The sequence below is a fragment of the Camponotus floridanus genome, unplaced genomic scaffold (assembly GCF_003227725.1).
Source record: "Camponotus floridanus strain SB8 unplaced genomic scaffold, Cflo_v7.5 scaffold31, whole genome shotgun sequence".
In the NCBI taxonomy this organism is placed as follows: domain Eukaryota; kingdom Metazoa; phylum Arthropoda; class Insecta; order Hymenoptera; family Formicidae; genus Camponotus; species Camponotus floridanus.
The window spans coordinates 49,082-66,715 of record NW_020229448.1 but is presented as its reverse complement, the minus strand read 5'-3'; the positions used below and the strand labels follow the sequence as shown (position 1 = coordinate 66,715).

At 36.3% G+C, this 17,634-nt stretch overlaps 2 protein-coding genes across 4 annotated transcripts; both read left to right on the top strand.

Moving 5' to 3' along the window:
* The first annotated feature begins 28 nt into the window (after positions 1 to 28).
* Positions 29 to 5,222, top strand: LOC105252335 (protein IWS1 homolog). The gene is made up of 4 exons (XM_011259666.3): positions 29 to 534; positions 1,080 to 1,624; positions 1,970 to 2,712; positions 3,046 to 5,222. The coding sequence occupies exons 1-4, from the start codon at positions 520 to 522 to the stop codon at positions 4,134 to 4,136; spliced, it is 2,394 nt and encodes a 797-aa protein (XP_011257968.1). The 5' UTR covers positions 29 to 519; the 3' UTR covers positions 4,137 to 5,222.
* On the top strand, positions 4,998 to 17,566 carry LOC105252336. 3 transcript variants are annotated; one of them, XM_011259667.3, is made up of 12 exons: positions 4,998 to 5,294; positions 8,488 to 8,510; positions 8,770 to 8,843; positions 9,140 to 9,512; positions 9,726 to 10,174; positions 10,317 to 10,618; positions 10,795 to 10,979; positions 11,267 to 11,392; positions 11,568 to 11,627; positions 11,750 to 11,875; positions 12,947 to 15,867; positions 16,692 to 17,565. In XM_011259667.3, exons 1-11 carry the CDS (start codon positions 5,272 to 5,274, stop codon positions 15,712 to 15,714), a joined length of 4,509 nt encoding a protein of 1,502 aa, XP_011257969.2. In that variant the 5' UTR covers positions 4,998 to 5,271; the 3' UTR covers positions 15,715 to 15,867; positions 16,692 to 17,565. The 3 variants fall into 3 exon arrangements, with proteins under 3 accessions (XP_011257969.2, XP_019883439.2, XP_019883440.2); XM_020027880.2 differs by lacking the exon at positions 8,488 to 8,510; XM_020027881.2 differs by lacking the exons at positions 8,488 to 8,510; positions 8,770 to 8,843 and having other exon boundaries at positions 16,692 to 17,566.
* Positions 17,567 to 17,634: the final 68 nt, after the last annotated feature.

The following is a 17,634-nucleotide window of genomic DNA, read 5'->3' as shown; positions in this document are numbered from 1 at the left end:
ACGCACGCACGAGTTTAATATATATCTTTAGAAATTATAATATATAATGTAAAATATGTATTGTGCCTCTTGAAGAATACGATTGCGAATTGTATGCTAAAAAATTTTCCTTTTTTTCATTAGAAATTTGTCTCATTTGTCTTTTCAGTATAATTGTACATGCTTTATAATCATTTTATTATTTTCACTAGTTTTCTCATCGAATTGTAACTGGACGGCACAATCGTTCACGCCAAATTACGTAAGCGAAAGCAAAAGTAGTTTAGGTAATCGGCCGATTGTTTCGATCACTCTGATTGGAGTGCGTTACGGTTGATGATTCTTTGAATTTTTCTGACAAAAGAACAGAAATTTATGCTTTGGTAGGGAACATTTGTCGTTTACCACAAGTCAATATAAAGCATTTTACACGAAGGCACGATCATTCGCTGACAAAGTGATGCTGCTTGTGGATATTCTATTGAAATTATAAATTTATTCGTGCAAATTTTGATAAGGAACAATCGATAATCTTCGACAATGACTCGTTGCAAGGTCAGTCAAGTGATACTTAGACATTTAGACTTGGAAATTGTATAATTAATTTAATGTTGCACTTATTATCTGTAACTATCACTAACTTTCTTCACACATGCTTATATATGTATATATTGTATTTACATGCTTATACATTATATATTGTATGTACAATGTAGCAAAATATGAAAAACGAAAATAATTGTTTTGTTTAAAACTATTAAATTTTGCATTACATTTATATTACAATCGATATCCCTTTGAGGTATATATATCCGAAACAATGTGTGTGAATAAGAGAAGAAAAAATTTATTTTAATGAAAAGAAATTAATTAAAATATGTATGTATGTATATATATATATATATATATATATATATATATATATATATACGCATATATAATTGAAAAATTTGTTTCCATCGAAGAGATTTCAATACAATTAATATGCATTAAATGTGCCTTCTCATTTTGTTGTTGTTAAACAAAAAATTTACATCTATTTATATTTTTCATCATTTTGTTGTTTTTAAATAAAATAAATGTTTCCAATATTTTTGCAGATACATCTAATTATATCGGCTCTAATTACATGTCTCGTAAATGCGAATTACGCGTATGAGCATTTGAAGAGTTTGAGCTATTTGATTGACGTACCGCAAATATCTAGTAAGCATGACATTTATGAGAGCGCTTCTTCCGAAACACTGCCTCATTATCATTTTTATGAATCGAATCAAAATCGATATAGAGACCATTTCGAAAGTCCATCCGAGTATTTTCCAACTAGCGTGAAGAAAAAATTATTTGAAAAAAAGAACTTGAAAAAAACGAAAATTCCATTTTTAACGAGCAACAAGGATTATACCGCAAAGTACAAGGAGTTACTTCTGGATTCGGAAAATGTTCACTGCCAAGAGATTAAGGTAAAATCGAGGAAAGAGGATGAGATACCTAAAGACGTTACGACTTGCTATAAATGCGAGGATCCCAAAACTAAATCCGTATACAAACGTTGTTTATATAATATTCCTCTGAAAGAGGGTACATCCGACAGTACGAAGATGGAACGTTCTTCGTCTACCCCCGTCAACCTTAGATATCGAAGGTATCGATACTAATATAGACGCGCGTTTAGACATTTTTACAAAACACATATTAAAACTCGACATTTGTCCTTTTATAATCGTGCTAATTAATATAAAAAGTTTCAACATGCACAAAAAGGAGAGAAAGGCTATAACTACTTGACTACTTTTTTAAAAATATCTTATTAAGAAAATTGCCGTTTAATGAATATTATCAAGATAAGTGTTGATTTCATTTTCAAAACAAGCAACTTTTATCAATTGCTTTTTATTTTGCCTATTATATTATAGTATGATATAGATCGTTGTATAGACGTCTAGAAAAGTATATGTACCTTTTAACAAATTTTGATTAAAAATCATAGGTCCAACGAGGAGAATGACAAATTTGGTTACAAAACGAGGCGGAATCCTTATCGATTCACCGACGAATATTTTACCGATGCCACGTACAATGTGCCGGCCGCTTACGAAAGCAAGGGAGAGAGATGCAACAAGATTGTGAAAAATTCCATGATATGCATGGTTTGTCAAGATGCTAAAACCAACGGCAAATACGAGCAATGTTCGTACGTAAAACAGCCGCGTGAGAAAGCATACGCCTATACCAAATCGGGCATTTTTGAAAAGCCTCAGGAGCAAAGAAACGATAGCGCGGAACATCTCGACGATGAATCGAATCCTTATCCCGAATCCTCTGACTTAAAAAAATCCAATCCTGAGAAAAAGGACTGGAATCCCATTGACACGAAGGAGTCTCGCGAACATTCCTATTCTAACGAGCCTAGAGAGGTTCGTACTCAGAGAGGTTTAATAACAAACCAAAAAGACAAAATACAGGATGCATCTTCGGTAACTTGCAAACAGGTACAAAAGGACTCGAAAACCTGCACGGTATGCAAAGATCCCAAGATTGGTGGTGTTTATGAGAAGTGCACTTACAACTATCAGCCTAGCGATAAGCTGTATAAATACAGTAGATCAAAAAGCTTCGGGTATCCGGATAAAATCTCTACCACAGATTCTCGTGATTTAAACAAAACTCAAGCTTCGGAAACATCCAAGAGATTCGATTCGCCGCAAAGTTCCGATTCTACGCCCAATTTGGGTAAGTCTAATTTACGTTAATTAATTTTCAATTATTGAAATGTAATATAATTTCATAATATTATATCAATTTCACAAATCAGTATATCAAATTTAAATGTTTCCGTATTGACTCTTTTGAAAACTTTGATTCGCAAAGGCACGACAAGCCTAGCATAGTTGTATAAATGCAGCTCGATATAAATTTACATTATTCGATTTATTATTTAGCATGCAAGTTTTTTTACTCCGACATCTACACTTATACACAATATATGTAACGTTTCAAAGAGCATACGTAGATTGTGCGTGTTTTATCGTATATTTGATTCAGATGAATACAATTTCATTATAGATAGATCCACTTATCCATGGGAATCCGAGAGAATTGTTGAATCTCAACAAGATGCGAGCGATTACGATAGTACATTGCGCGATTACTCGCCTAATTACAACAGCGATTACTCCAAAGGATCGAGCGATTACCAGCCCTCGGCTACGGATAAAGACGATACCGAATCTTACGAGGACCAAACGACACCATCTTCGAAATCCATCTCGGAGCGTTATTCCGAAAATATTGACAAAGGTCATTGTAAAAAGATTCAGAAAGACTCGATGACGTGCACAATTTGCAAGGATCCGAAAACGGGCAACGATTTTGAACAGTGTTCGTACTCGTATCAACCGAATGACAAGATCTTCTCTTACAGCAAATCCAGCTCATTTGGCAATTCACAGGAGAGTGATCGGCAAAAGCCGTACGAGAACGAGGAATCGCCGGACAGTTCATCGCCAGAGATTGCGAGAGATTCTTACAGCGTCCCGGAAGAAAGTTACGAAGCTTCAACGACGGACGAAGCAAAGGATGATTCCGTGGAGGAAAAGAAGGAAGAAGTGGACGTCGGATATTTGGACACAACGAAGAAAAAGGCGGAGATCGACGAGTTTATGCAGAACTTTCGGAAAAAGGATCGCTCGAAATGTAGGAAGACTATACGTGATAAAATGACTTGCTATCAGTGCGTGGATGAGAAGGGCGTTCAAAAGGAGGAATGCGCGTTTGTCACCGGGCGAGAACCCGATCAGCTGGCATTCCGTGAGATAAAAGAATTTCAAATCGATCCTGCATCGCACACTCGCGGCCTCAAACAACAGCCAAGCTCGACAAAGACGAGCGCGCGCGCGGCGGATCCTTTAGAGCCAAATGCGTCCGCTAGTAAAAATTCCTATGTCAAATTGGAGAGACCGGACAACGATTATCCTGACGAGACGCAACATATCGCGGAAGAAACTAAAGAGGCCGAACCATACGATTACACGTCGGAAACGAGATCCAGATACGATAAGGTCCTCGGATTGACCCTTCCGGCATATATGTTTGCAACTTCGGAACACGAGGCGGCATTTGACGAAGTTGTAGCTTCCAGTCACGATCAGCATTAATTTAAGCACTCTTATCGTCGTGTATCTTCGGCGCAAACTCTTTTCGGTATGAGCATTTTTATCGCGCTATTAAGAATATCAAGAATATATATTAGATGGTAATTAATTCCTCTCTCTCTCTCTCTCTCTCTCTCTCTTTATTTAGTTTGTACAGTTCATATTTAGAATCTATAGGCGTACTCTCTCAAGGAGCATAATTTGAATGCTTGGACTGATTGATTAGTAAATGTTGTAACTCGTTAATTCGATGCGGCGAAAATTTTTCAGTCTATCACATCATTATAACTTATTGAGACGTGCATAGGAGATGCGATCACGATGACCATCTCAAAATACAGAATAATTTCATACGAGGCTCGTTAAACCTTTTGTAAGCTCGTTTCAAGCTCACGCGGTATATATTATATATTTGAAATTTTAAATGCATTGAGAACATTTGCGTATAATGCTTAAATATACCATACTAGGCATAAAGAGCAATATACACATCAAAGTTTCGAAAATCGATAATTCTTTATGTGCTTAACGTTCTATATGAGCAGGCTTCTGTATGCGGTTTTAAAATATATAACGAATACAAATGTGCAATATAAATATATGAATAAAATACAACAATTGTGTGCGTGTGTGGGTGTGCATATTAACACGTGCATGGATTAACACACAAGCGGATAATCTTGCCTCTCGATCCATTATTTCACGAGCATCATGTATAATATAATAGGAAATATATTGTTTCTCATGTACATGTTCGGATCTGAAAATAAGCATGAGCTATTTCGGTAAGCAGCAGCGGGCGCGGAGAACGATCGGCGCGATGTGGCGATCAAATCGGTAAAGATGTAAGACTGTGGAGTCCGCGCATCGTCACAGCGTCAGCTGCGTGGTACATACGTGGTCTGCAAAGTCACGAGTCGAGTCTGAACACACCGAGCGAATCGAAGCAACGGTCTCTGTAGTAGCGGCGGACGTGCGCTAGTGTCGGCATCGGTGCTGTGCTCGGCTCGGCTCGGCTCGGTCCCTTTTAACGTATCTCTTCTCCCAACTTTTGAGAGCTTAAGGTGGAAAATCGATTTCTATCGGCTAGTGGATAACGGTAAAAGGGGACAGGAGCCAACAGCTAATTATTTCGGATATGAGCTCTTCGACATACGTCGGGTAAGGTGTTATCATTTATTTTGAATCGCGATTCTCAAATTCTCATTGTCGAAGCGCGCGTCTCTCGGAGAGAATGATTCGACACGTTTCTTATATCTCTCGACCTATTTGAAATGTGCCCTTTACTTTACGAGAAAGATGGTTGTCGGGAATCGAGATGAAAGTATTATCTAAAACATTACAATCTTAATACAATTTGCAATTATTTTAAATTTCAAGTTTATCGCATCAACTCTTTATAAAATTACATTATATAATATATATATATACATATATATATATATATATATATATATATATATATATATATATATTGAAATTATGTGTGATTGATAAATTGAAATAGAAATATATGTACAAATTGGACAAAAATTTAAAATTTTTTCATATACGATGCGTTTTATCAGTGGAAGAGATAAATCTCTCTCTCTCTCTCTTCTCTCTCTCTCTCTCTATCTTTCTCTCTCTCTCTCTTTCCTCCTCCCTCCCTCCCTTCCCTTCTTCTCGTAAAAACAGCAAAAGTGGAACTCGTTTTTTGACCATGCCGCATCGGATCGAGCGTCGCAAGGCCGAATTGGCCTTGCCATCGTGTTCCAAGGAGAACCCCTCGACACATATTTCACTATTGAGGCGAGTAACGCTCGTTCAACGTAGAGATTCAATTTCAGGCGCAACTTTCTCGCAAGTCGGCGCATTTTTGTGCTGTCTAGTCGAGCTACAACGCTCAATGCACAGTTTGACCAAAGAAATATGTATTTACTTTTCAAGATAAAATATCGTATCGGATGATAATTTTTCTCTCTCTCTCTCTCTTCCTTTCTCTCTCTCTTTCTCTCTTTCTCTCCCTCTCCGCAATATACTCACACTACACTAATAATAGCATTTTTTAGTTATCGCGACTAAAAAGCATACACCCCTTTTTTAAATCTTAAATTTTATCTCTCTTGGATCGATTTCGAAAATTCCTTCGTTTTATATGCCAATCATGAAATTTATCGCGGCGCGCATTAGAAATCCTAAAAATAAAATAATTGGAAGCATTTAATACGAGGCTCCAACGTACAGGTCAGCCCCTGCGCTAAAATTAGCTCCCGCTCGACGTATCTACCTAAATACATTTCTACTCGCTGCTATTCGTTGGCTGGGTTCCCAACATCACGGCGTGGCCGCCATCAACATGACCGAATTCGATTCGCCATGATTGAGCTTTTCCAAGAAACTTAAAGTTATGCTGGCAAATGACGCATAACATTCGCGATAACATAACGGAAAAAAATTTGCGACCAAATTATCTTTCTCAACAATATCTTTTCATCGAATGTATAATTCGAAAAAATGTCGAAAATTTATTACAACGATATCGATATTTCATGAATTTCACGATGATTAAAATAGAAAATTAAAAATGGACGCGCGCGCGCGCGCGCCGCACGCACGCACACACACACACACACGCGCGCGCGCGCGCATATACGTAGACGCGATCGCGTTAGCCGCTAGCGCTCAATAAGAAAGAACGAAAATGAATAGTATAGCTATTTATGCGAAAATAACTTGGAAGAAACTGGCAAATTTTCCATGAGAACGCATTGTCGCTTTCAACCAAATATCTGAAATCGAGAGCAATAGTCATGCGATGTAATCAGTCATGCCAAGATTAAAACAGCGTTGTCGCATTCAGAGATTATGGGACTTTCAAACTTTCTGTTTTTGTTAAAATTTTCAATTTGTTCCGTTCTTATTCTTATATTGCCAGCGGAATTTTTTATTTAATCTGCAAATAAATAGCTCACAACTACCAATAAAATTATATAAAATTATCATTCTACATATTGTTAATTTTCAATATGCTTGAATTTGATCTTTATCAAGTATCTCATTGGCAAATACACATAAAAAGTATTTTTACGTATTATTATAATATAATAAATTAATATTATGTTTTCTAGTAATTATTGATAATTATTATTCTTCTTTGTAAAAATCAAAAACTTTCTTCACTTTTGAAAAATAAGTAGTTTTATGTAAAATATTGCGCTCACGGATTAACAATATATTAAAAAGTATATACTCAATTCCAGATTTAAATAAATAAATAATTAAGTCTAAAAATTTTACGAAATTGTGTACGTGCAATTCGTGATGCTTTTTTTCTTATCATCATGGTGTGTGTGTGTGTGTGTGTGTGACTGTGAGGTATCTATCATTATACTGTGATTCAAACGACCAGCATTTGTCTAATCCTTTTTAAGCAAATAGATCCGATCGTGTATTATTTTTAGACGTTTTAAAATCAATCTTTCTACCGGGCACAATACGTTAGTTTTTAATGCGAAAAGATTCAAGCATTTAAACATTTCGCGTGCTCTCAATTTATAAACATATTTATATATTATGCATATATTATTGAAAATTGGACCGATAAATCGTGCTGTTGTTCTGCGAATAAATCTATTTGTACGTATTGCAATGTAATGAAAGATTTGTTGTACAAATGTTTTATTAATCGCATTTGTTACAATCCAAAGTGCTTGTAAACGCGCTAATAAAAGTCATGTTAAATTATATACATACTCTAAATTTGTGTTTGCATATGTGCGTGTATGGGTGAGAGAGAGAGAAAGAGAGAGAGAAAGAGAGAGAGAGAGAGAGAGAGAGAGAAAATGTAAATATAACATATGTACGCAAAATATATGAATGCGCGCAAGATATGACTCATGCCTGAAGCATAATTGCATTCCATAGATAAGATAACAACCTTTCATGTCAACGGATGTATAGGATTCGTTTTTTACTTTTTAAATATATTATCGAAATATATTATGTTTTAATTTGAAAATTTTAGTTTTTTTCTGTCATTTGAAAAAAAGGCATCTTCAGCCCACCGCGAAATGATATATTCAATTTTAAGGGAAAAATATCATAAAGTTATGTAATATTTTCTACACACACACACGTGTGTGTGTGTGTGTGTGTGTGTGTGTGTGTGTGTGGTGTGTGTGTGTAAAATAAATTTTTGCATAAATATATTGACTTTATGGAAAAGCCATTTACACACATGTTCCATAAACTCGATATATTTATACGTACGTATTTTTTATGTAATATCTTTATGTACATAACCAAAATTGCTAAAGTAATTATCTCTCACTGTTTGTTCAATTAATAAATTGTTTAATACTTATATTTACAGAAATCCGGATATAATGATTGCAGGTACGCACAGATATTAAAACCTTTTTTCTTATAAAAGTGTAAAAATTTTTCTTTTCACATTAAAATTAAGCATGTACATACCACATTTGTCTATTAAAATAATTGATAATTAAACTTTACTTGTTAGTATACAGATGATAATAGAATAGTATAGTAATAGATGATAATAGAATAGTAATACAATTATTGCAATTAATCATTGATTAAATCATCGAATCTTCATGTTAAGTCAGTATTGTTCATAATTAGTACATTTTAGGCCCGCCTCCACCACCGCCTCCTCCACCTCCTATGTCTGGTCAACTACCATCTATGAGAATAAATACTACAGAGGTAAGATGTGTGCGATAAATAAATTGTACATAGTCATTATTTTTTTGTCGTATAATAAGAAACAATGATAGCGTTTAAGCGATGACTGCCGCTATTGGAGCTTATCGCCGAGCTTATTTTCATTTAAAATAGGTATGAAAAACATATTGACAATGTACAATGTCTGTAGATAATTTTTGGAATTTGCCGTTAATATAATTGGTTCGATGTGCAATTTAATTATTATTCCGTTTATATATTAACAATTATAATTATATTATTGTAATAATTTATTCGGCGATACTTTGGATTTGCAGAATACGGCAGCAAAGAAAGCACAGATGGTTAATAACGACATTTACGAGCCGCCAGCAGCCATTCAGAATGCGATGTTGACCAAGGATAAGAAACCATTTACCTACACCCCAGGTATGGGTGGTAAATTAGATCTGTCGCAGATTCGTAGCCCGCGCATGGCGAGAAGAGTTGCGAAAAATGCCAACGACGAAGGTATAGAGGGGCCGCCGAAACTTGCTGTCGAAACGAAACCGTCGGTTGCGGCTTCTACCGCGGCGAATTTTTTGATACAACCGCAAGTCGCAGTACCAGTTTTTCCTTCCAATGTACCAACTCAGGCCCACGTTAATAGGATGCCATCTTCTCAGCTCGTCAATAGGACACCGTCGAATGGTAATCATCTCAATGTGAATCCTCTTTTCTCGTATCACTTGCCGAAAACTGTCGCGTTCGTTATGATACGAACCGCATGTATTGTACACTTGGCGTATATGTATTTCATATACATGATGTGAGTACACGATGCGCATATTACATTAGATGTATGTACATATTGGAACAATCATAATCAAATGTTTCTTATCTGAATGAATGTTTTTCTTATAGTCGCGGACAAGCAGGCCGAACCACCGAAGAACGTTGTTACAAAGATAGATACGAAAGCAGTGCCGATTACAACTCCCGAAAGTCCGAATACACCGACTCAAGTTACCTTGTTCAAGGCTCCTACGCCCTGGCTGCAAAATAAGAACAAGCCTCAGGAGGAATTACCCGAATGGGCGAAACGCGCATGTATCAATAAAGCAGTTGGCAGTGGCCCATCGGAAAGCGACTCGGTCTCTCCGACAGCTTATGTTCAGGTCCAGCAGCAATCGCCCCAGCAACATTCGGAAACGAAACAAGAGCAAGAACAATATCCGATCCCGCAGTGTCAACAGGCAAAATCCCAGCAGCTCTCCCGACGATCGCAACAACAGAGGCAAAATGTCGTTTCCGCAACGCCCCAACAAATTAATCCGCAATCACATCAGCACGAACGTGTTATACCCATTCGAGTAAGTTGAGAGAAAACTCTCTTACTTCTCAGTATACGCATGCAGCTCGCATGCAGCTTACTGGCGGAATTGTTGCAGGTTTTTTATATGTATATCCATTTTATTTTTTCGTTTTCATGTTTCCGATGTAATCTGACATTAGATCGAGGATAGACCATCGGTGTTTGACGTGAAATGTGATTCCGGTCATCATCAATTTAAACAACAACCTCCAACTTTGCATCATCAACAGCGATGGGGTCAGATGCCTAATCAATGTATGTTGGACAATCAAGCGCAAAATCGTCCACAAGATCAAGAGCAGTCTCAAATTCGCACTACAACTTTGCCTCGACCGGAACAGTCAGTCGGAACAACTTACATCATCCCTGTCGTAGTGAAAGATAACGATAAAAAAACGGCGTCGCCTAATGCCGAAAATAACACGATCGAAAAGACTAGAATGTAAGTTGAATTTATTGAATTGATTATCATGTTTAGGTATATCGATCTTTAGAGAGATATACCTAAACATGATAATCGAATAAATAACATGTATTTCAACAAAATTTTTAACTAATCTCTATATTTGTTTATTCTTGCAATCATGTTGCGATCATCGATTAAAATTGTTGGGATAGTATGCAACAGCAGAATCCCAACCCGATTCAACAGCACGATTCTGGTCCAGTTCAATCACGATCATTTCGTGTTCTTCAAAAAATTACGGACACGGATGCAATCAACGATGTGGGTACGGAACAAATACGTAAATTGGAGTTGAGTGAAGATGAGAAGCTACTTATGAATAAATTTAAAGAGCAAGGTAAAATTTATCATTCGTGTCTACCATTATTTTAAGATTTACGTCACTTACGTTAGTATACAATGCTGTACGATGTGTGTTTATATGTCTTTTGAATATATATACACACACACACACACACACACACACACATGTACATGTATATATGCATATATAATAGTAATTATTTTTAATAAGACTTTTAAACAAGATATAATTGATATTTAATTTCTTCGATTAAACAAATATTCGAAAATTTTTAATCATTAGCAACTTGTAAACAAATATTTGTTCCTTTTTTCTCGCAGTCGATCACGAAACTTACCTTCATCAAGAGGAAGATCCGAGATATCGTGGTGCAGCAATACCTTCACGAGCTTTCCGTTTTTTACAAAATATGACAGATTCGAGTGATGCCACAGTTACTTGCGCAAGTAAGCCAGTTTTATACAAGAAATACTTTCATTTAAAATCATTATACATATTATTATTATTATTATTTTGTTTTAATAATAAAGTATACACTGTTGCAAGCAATAATATAAAAGAGAGCAAATATAGTAAATGTATAAACAATCGATACAATCTTTTTTCTCTTGTATGTTTCAGCGCCACGTAATATACAAAATGTTGCAAACAAGAAGCAAAATAGAAATTCAAAATTGTTTGGTAAGTAAGTATGCAATTTGGATGGATTTTTTTTATTATTAAGACTCTATATTATAATATAATTGAAATATATATCTAAATATCTGTAAATTCGTTTCACATACACGTCGATTCTCTTGTAGAAGAGAAACAGGCAAACTTACCGGCCAGTGAACAACAAGTGCAAGAACCGAAGAAGTACATGGGCAGTGCAATTCCTTCTCGATCCTTTAGGATATTACAAGCGATGACAGCACCAGAAAGTAACAGTAAGTATATATCTGTTAGATTTCTCGAAATTAATTCTTTTTTGTAAAATTATCTGGCAGATTAGATTTTATTTTTAGAAATGTTACGAATGTGTCCCTTACAAATTTCACATTTCTATCTTTATTAATGAAATATTCTTAAGATTCCAATTTTTTCTGTATAGGAATAGTTTTCATCTCATTTTAGAACCTTTCTACATTATATTTAATACGCGCGTATAAGAATTTTGTACGACATACACATATTTATTGTTCATAAATTAATTTGTAAAAGCTTATTTATACCTGTGTACATTAATGTTTCATAATGAACGCTTTATATTCTAATGAATATTTTTTTGAAGTAACATACTTGGCATCGCTCAAACACATATTCCTGAATCTTGTGTTCACAGGATTTATAAAATTTTCTTTGCTGCTATATATTTATCACTTCTCCAAAACGCAATATATATATATATATATATATATATATATATATATATTATATGTATAATATTTACTTAATTTAATTTAATAAAATATTAATCATCTGATATTATTTTTACAAATATTTTCTAATTGAAGAGAGAGAGAGAGAGAGAGAGAGAGAGAGAGAGAGGGAGATTACAATAAAATACGTAGATATTTGAAGTTGTTCTCTATAAAAATTTTCCTTGTTCGCTACTTTAATATATTCTCCTTTGAACACAGGATAATTTATTTTTTTCACTTCCTTTTCGAGCTGATCGATATAATTTCGCTTATTCTATGCTATATTATGCCAGGTTTATCGATTTAAGGTCGGTTGGGCATATATTATATATACAGAGTAGAAAAAAAGGAAGCGCCAAATATACATAATATGCGCGGATAAAAATTTCAGACACATATTTTCGACCTAAGATCTAAGAAATGTTCCATTTTCCTATCGTACCATCTACTTTATGGATTATATAACGCATAAAATAACGGATGTGATTAAAAGAAGAAAATCTCAAGGTCCAAATAAAGACGATGCGCACGACGGCTGTTTTACGCTCGATGTGTGAAGAATTTAACTTTGAATGTGCCTTGTGCTGTTTGTTGTAGCCACGCAAGAAAATCGTCAAGCAGATTACATCTACCAAACAGAGAATAATTTGCCGGGCAATCAGCAGGGTGTATTTCTTCCTCTTCAACCTGTTCCTTTCTGGTATTCCGAGGGTTGGTGGGGCTGTTATCCTATGCAGTGTAACGCTGCTATATCCAACGAGATCGCGAATGAAACGGACAGACCCTCCTTTCCCTTTCACGCGTATCCGAATGGAAGGACTTACATTGGATCCTTTTATCCAGTTTATAATAAAAACTTTACGGACGCGATGACACGAGTAGAAGTTACCGATCGAGAAAATTCTTCAGGCGAATATACTGGTTACGCGACCGTAATTTACCCTCAAGCAGGCTACAATAATAATAACGTTCAACCTACATCGCACGTCGATGAAAACAAATGTAATTATATTCACGATCGTTTTACCGCTGCCGATTCATTTTTCGCTCAAAGCAATAAATTAGATTTTGTGCAAAATTCCACGGTTAATGAAGCAAAAAGTACAGTTTTATCCGACAATATTAATCATTTGGATGCACAATCGAACGAGACGTACAATCCCAAAAGTATCGGCGAAGAGTCCAATAGTAATAGAGAAAAAAATAATTGCATTACCACGGCGATGAATATAATCGACGACGAAGAGGACAGCATATCCGACAATGTTGTAGTTACTAATAATATTGACCTGTCGAAAAAGAAAACATTCGGCCCTTATATCAACGTGCCAAATTATACTTACGTAGATACCAGCGATTCTAGCGCTTCTAGCGATTCTAACGATTCCAGTGACTCTAGCGATAGAGATTCTACATCGTCGAACAACGAACAACTTTTGGATTCTTGTCAGAAAAATTACAGCAACGACGCCACCTTCAATAATACGTCATCGTCCGCGAGCGATTCGGATTCGTATGTAGCTTATTCCACATGCGTGAATCCTTATAAGAAGTTGGAGAAAGCGCCGCGCAATTTCTCTTTGAATGAGAATTGCACCGACGTCATTGCCGCATGCTCGACTAGCGCTAATGCAGATATAGATAATGCTCGATATAGACGCTCGCGAGACTTGTCCGAAAATCGTCATACGACTTCGTTTCAGCAGGATATTTGCAGGCGTATCGCGAGCGAGAGATGTAACGATGAGAATTCAACCAATGATCTCGACTCTTATTCCGATAAGAGCATCGGTGATCACCAGTCGAGCCATCAAGATGGTCGGAAGGATCCGGCGATCGACAGCGCCGTTTCTCATCCTCGGTTAGGCGTTAATCATGAGGATCAAATTCAACCGGACCCGGAGAGTTGTTATTGTAAAGAAGATGTCGGAGATGCTTTCTTCGAAGCGACCGACGATCCTCCCGACATCGAGAATACGATGGTCAGCGTGAGTCTGCCTCTGAGATTCAGATTTTCCGTGTCCGAGGACAACGAGGACATTACCACTGTTATTGTCGGTGACAGCACGATAAAGGCGGAAAAGTCCTGCGACGAGCACTTTTCGATGACGAGGGATGACGTTCGCGTCAATTTCCATGTCGGCAACGATACTAGCGTAGATTTTACGATAAAGGCGCATCTTTCCGATGAGGCACGGAGTATCGAGAACGTGATACCGCGCGTGGATTTCACATTAAGAAGAGATCCAACGGGAGTCGGCGAAATTAATGGCGAAGAACGGAGGACAGGTACCGAGACGGAGCTCGTAGAAATGGGACACGCGGAGTGCGGGATAAAGCATTCCGCGGAACTAGCATCGAGAGACATCGACGAGGACGACGTGGATGCTGTTTACAAATTAGTCGCTACGCAAGATAATTTATTAAGCGACGAAAAGTGTGACGCTCAAATAGAATCCGCTTGTTGCGAAAGTAATGCCGAAGGTACCGCTTTCGGCAGAATTGCCGAACCGAAACTTACCGTACTCGAATACTCTTCGATGCGAGACGATCTCCAGATTGTCGATGCGCACGAAACGGAAAACCTGCGGAGAAACTGCGTAACGACGTGCCTAACGGACGACAAGTATATCGATGAAAATTTCGGTCGGATAGAAAACGTAAAGCGCCCGCCGAAGGTCCAAGAGGACACCGACGATGAGGACAGCGGAGTTACCTCCGATATAAGTCGCTTGATATCCGAAGCTGACACAGACTCGGAATGTACTTGCTCGAAGAATGCAAAAAAGTATCAACGAACGCAGACGCATTCGCGACTTTTTCGGCTTTTGAACGATGATTCCATTTTATCCGGTCACCCCAGGACGGATCCCTCCAGAAAGGAATATCTCAGCCTGCCGCTCGAGACAAACGTTTCCAACTACGACGACAATTACTGTTCCAATTATTCCAGTGGTTTAACCTCTCCCGAATATTCGCCCGTTTACGAGCAGTCTTGGCGAAAATTTCACGAAGATGCAAGTACGACGATTACAGGTAGTTCGGCAAACGTTGAAATCGATCGTCTTGCGAGTCGGCAAGAACGGATCCCTTCGAAAGACGATCCGTATTTCCGAATTTGGAAGAGCCCGAAATTATTTGGTTTGCGCGAGCATAATGTTGTACCTTCCCTAGCTTTCAAGACACTCGACAGCAAGATACCCTCTTGGGCCTACAAGGTGAATGTACTGTGTCCGAGAATCAAGAGTACGAAGAGCGTGCCGCAAACTCTGCTAGCACGACACAATGACGAGACTTGCGATCCATCGCGGATGGTTCCTCCTATCCCAACATCCTGCACGAACTCTAAAACCAATTATTGCTGACGGCCCAGGATGGAATGAGGCCATATGTTTGCTCCGCTGCCGCGAGCAACTGCTCTTCACATCTACGGACATACTTTTCTCTCAATTTTCTTCGCAAGACAGTGTTGGGTATGCCCGAGATGCTCTACGGGCTAAGTGATTTTTTTTCTATCGGTACATATCGTTTCCATATATTCGTCTATCATTCTTGATTTCTTCTCCACGTTTCCCTCTTTCCTCTTCTTCATTTTTATTTCATTTACATATTTCTTTTTTCTTCTCTCGTTTCCTCATACCTTATGCAATTAATTTCGCTACAACTTTTATCTCTCTTCCGTTACCTCTTTTTTTTTCTTGTGTCTTTAATATTTTTTCACGTTCTCTTCTCTCGCAATTGTGCAAAACAGCTGATTGTTAAACACGCTTACATGGTTGCTTGATTGCTTTATGCATGTTGTGTCGACTAATATCGATTGAAAAACAGGAATAAATTTATTAACGAGCATAAATTTATCTACGTTTGAGAAACACGAGCAAATGGCGCGAGGAAAGAAATTATTCGATAAAACTCATATATCAGAATTTTTCTCGTGTTATTTACCAAGTTAAATTTCATACAAATATATATGAATATGTGCTAGAGAGAAAGAGAGAGAGAGAGAGAGGGAGGAGGGGGGGGGAGGGAGGGAGGAAATGAGTAGCAATAAAGATTGATATTATGTATAATCGAAACATTACATGTATATGTAAAAGTTTAAAAAAAATGTATGTATATATATATATATATATATATATACATACATTTTATATATATATATATATATATATATATATATATAAAACAATATATTTGCGCTTTCAACATTCTCATACATAATGCGTGCATATTTTAAAATTTCAATATATATGTATGTCTTTTTTCCTATTTTCAAATTTTGTCTTTACACAGTTATATATGTGAATATCGCTTTTACAAAATCAAACTTGTCACTTTTCAGGTCCCGATGCAACTGATTACTGAGAGAGGACGAGTGTGAAATCCTCCTTAGGATTCTCCAAGACCGAGATTGTTAGTGTGCTTTTTTCTATTTTGTTTACAAAATAATCCTTATAATATGCTTGTTTACGTCGCGTTTCTCCAGCAAAAAATTAACCAAAGACTTTCTTCAAAGAGAATAGCAGAGATGAATTATTTGATATTATATACATATATCAATTTGTGAAAGATTCTTTAGGATACACTGCCGTGATAAATATTACGTTAATTCTGTTTCAAAACTTTTCATCCTGTCCACATTTTGGATTTTGATGTCAGATCAATCTGTGTATCAATGAGATTCCATCTCATAGATTTTTCGATGATAAGTTGATCATTATTTTTTAATCGTTATTAGAAACAATAAATATTGATAAAATTTTTTTACTTTGACTTTTAAATTTGCTTTTCAAGTTTTAGTCAATTCTAAACAAGAAATTGTATATTTTTCAAAATGTCTTAAATAATTCCAAAGAAGAAACTTGAATAATATATTATATTAGGATACATATATACATATATTGGGAGATTGGCTGCCTCGTATGTCGCACCGCAACGTAGACATTGTACTACGTGAGCAGATGCATGTGATTTATTTATTTAAGACCAATGAAATTGTTATATCGAAATTGTAATAACACTCTTCTTAAGAATATTAATCATTATTTGAAAATATATGTGTAAATATACACACACATTATTAATCCTATTACTTAAATTTGTAAATCCACCTATCCAAATTGTAAAATATATTATTATTTGTAAAATTGACGCTGAAATTGATGCTAATGGAGATTGTCTAATCATCTATCATCAGAAAGATATATAATATAACGCAATCATGTTTATTTTGAAATTATACAAATTTATGTTTATATAACACTGTATTATTTATTAATTTAATT

Bases quoted from the DNA above. Each gene is read 5' to 3' on its own strand.
- LOC105252335 (XM_011259666.3), top strand. The intron at 1,625-1,969 runs GTATCGATACTA...TAAAAATCATAG, and splicing joins GTCAACCTTAGATATCGAAG to GTCCAACGAGGAGAATGACA. The intron at 2,713-3,045 runs GTAAGTCTAATT...ATTTCATTATAG, and splicing joins CGATTCTACGCCCAATTTGG to ATAGATCCACTTATCCATGG.
- LOC105252336 (XM_011259667.3), top strand. From the start codon at position 5,272: ATGAGCTCTTCGACATACGTCGG. The intron at 5,295-8,487 runs GTAAGGTGTTAT...TTATATTTACAG, and splicing joins AGCTCTTCGACATACGTCGG to AAATCCGGATATAATGATTG. The intron at 8,511-8,769 runs GTACGCACAGAT...AGTACATTTTAG, and splicing joins TCCGGATATAATGATTGCAG to GCCCGCCTCCACCACCGCCT.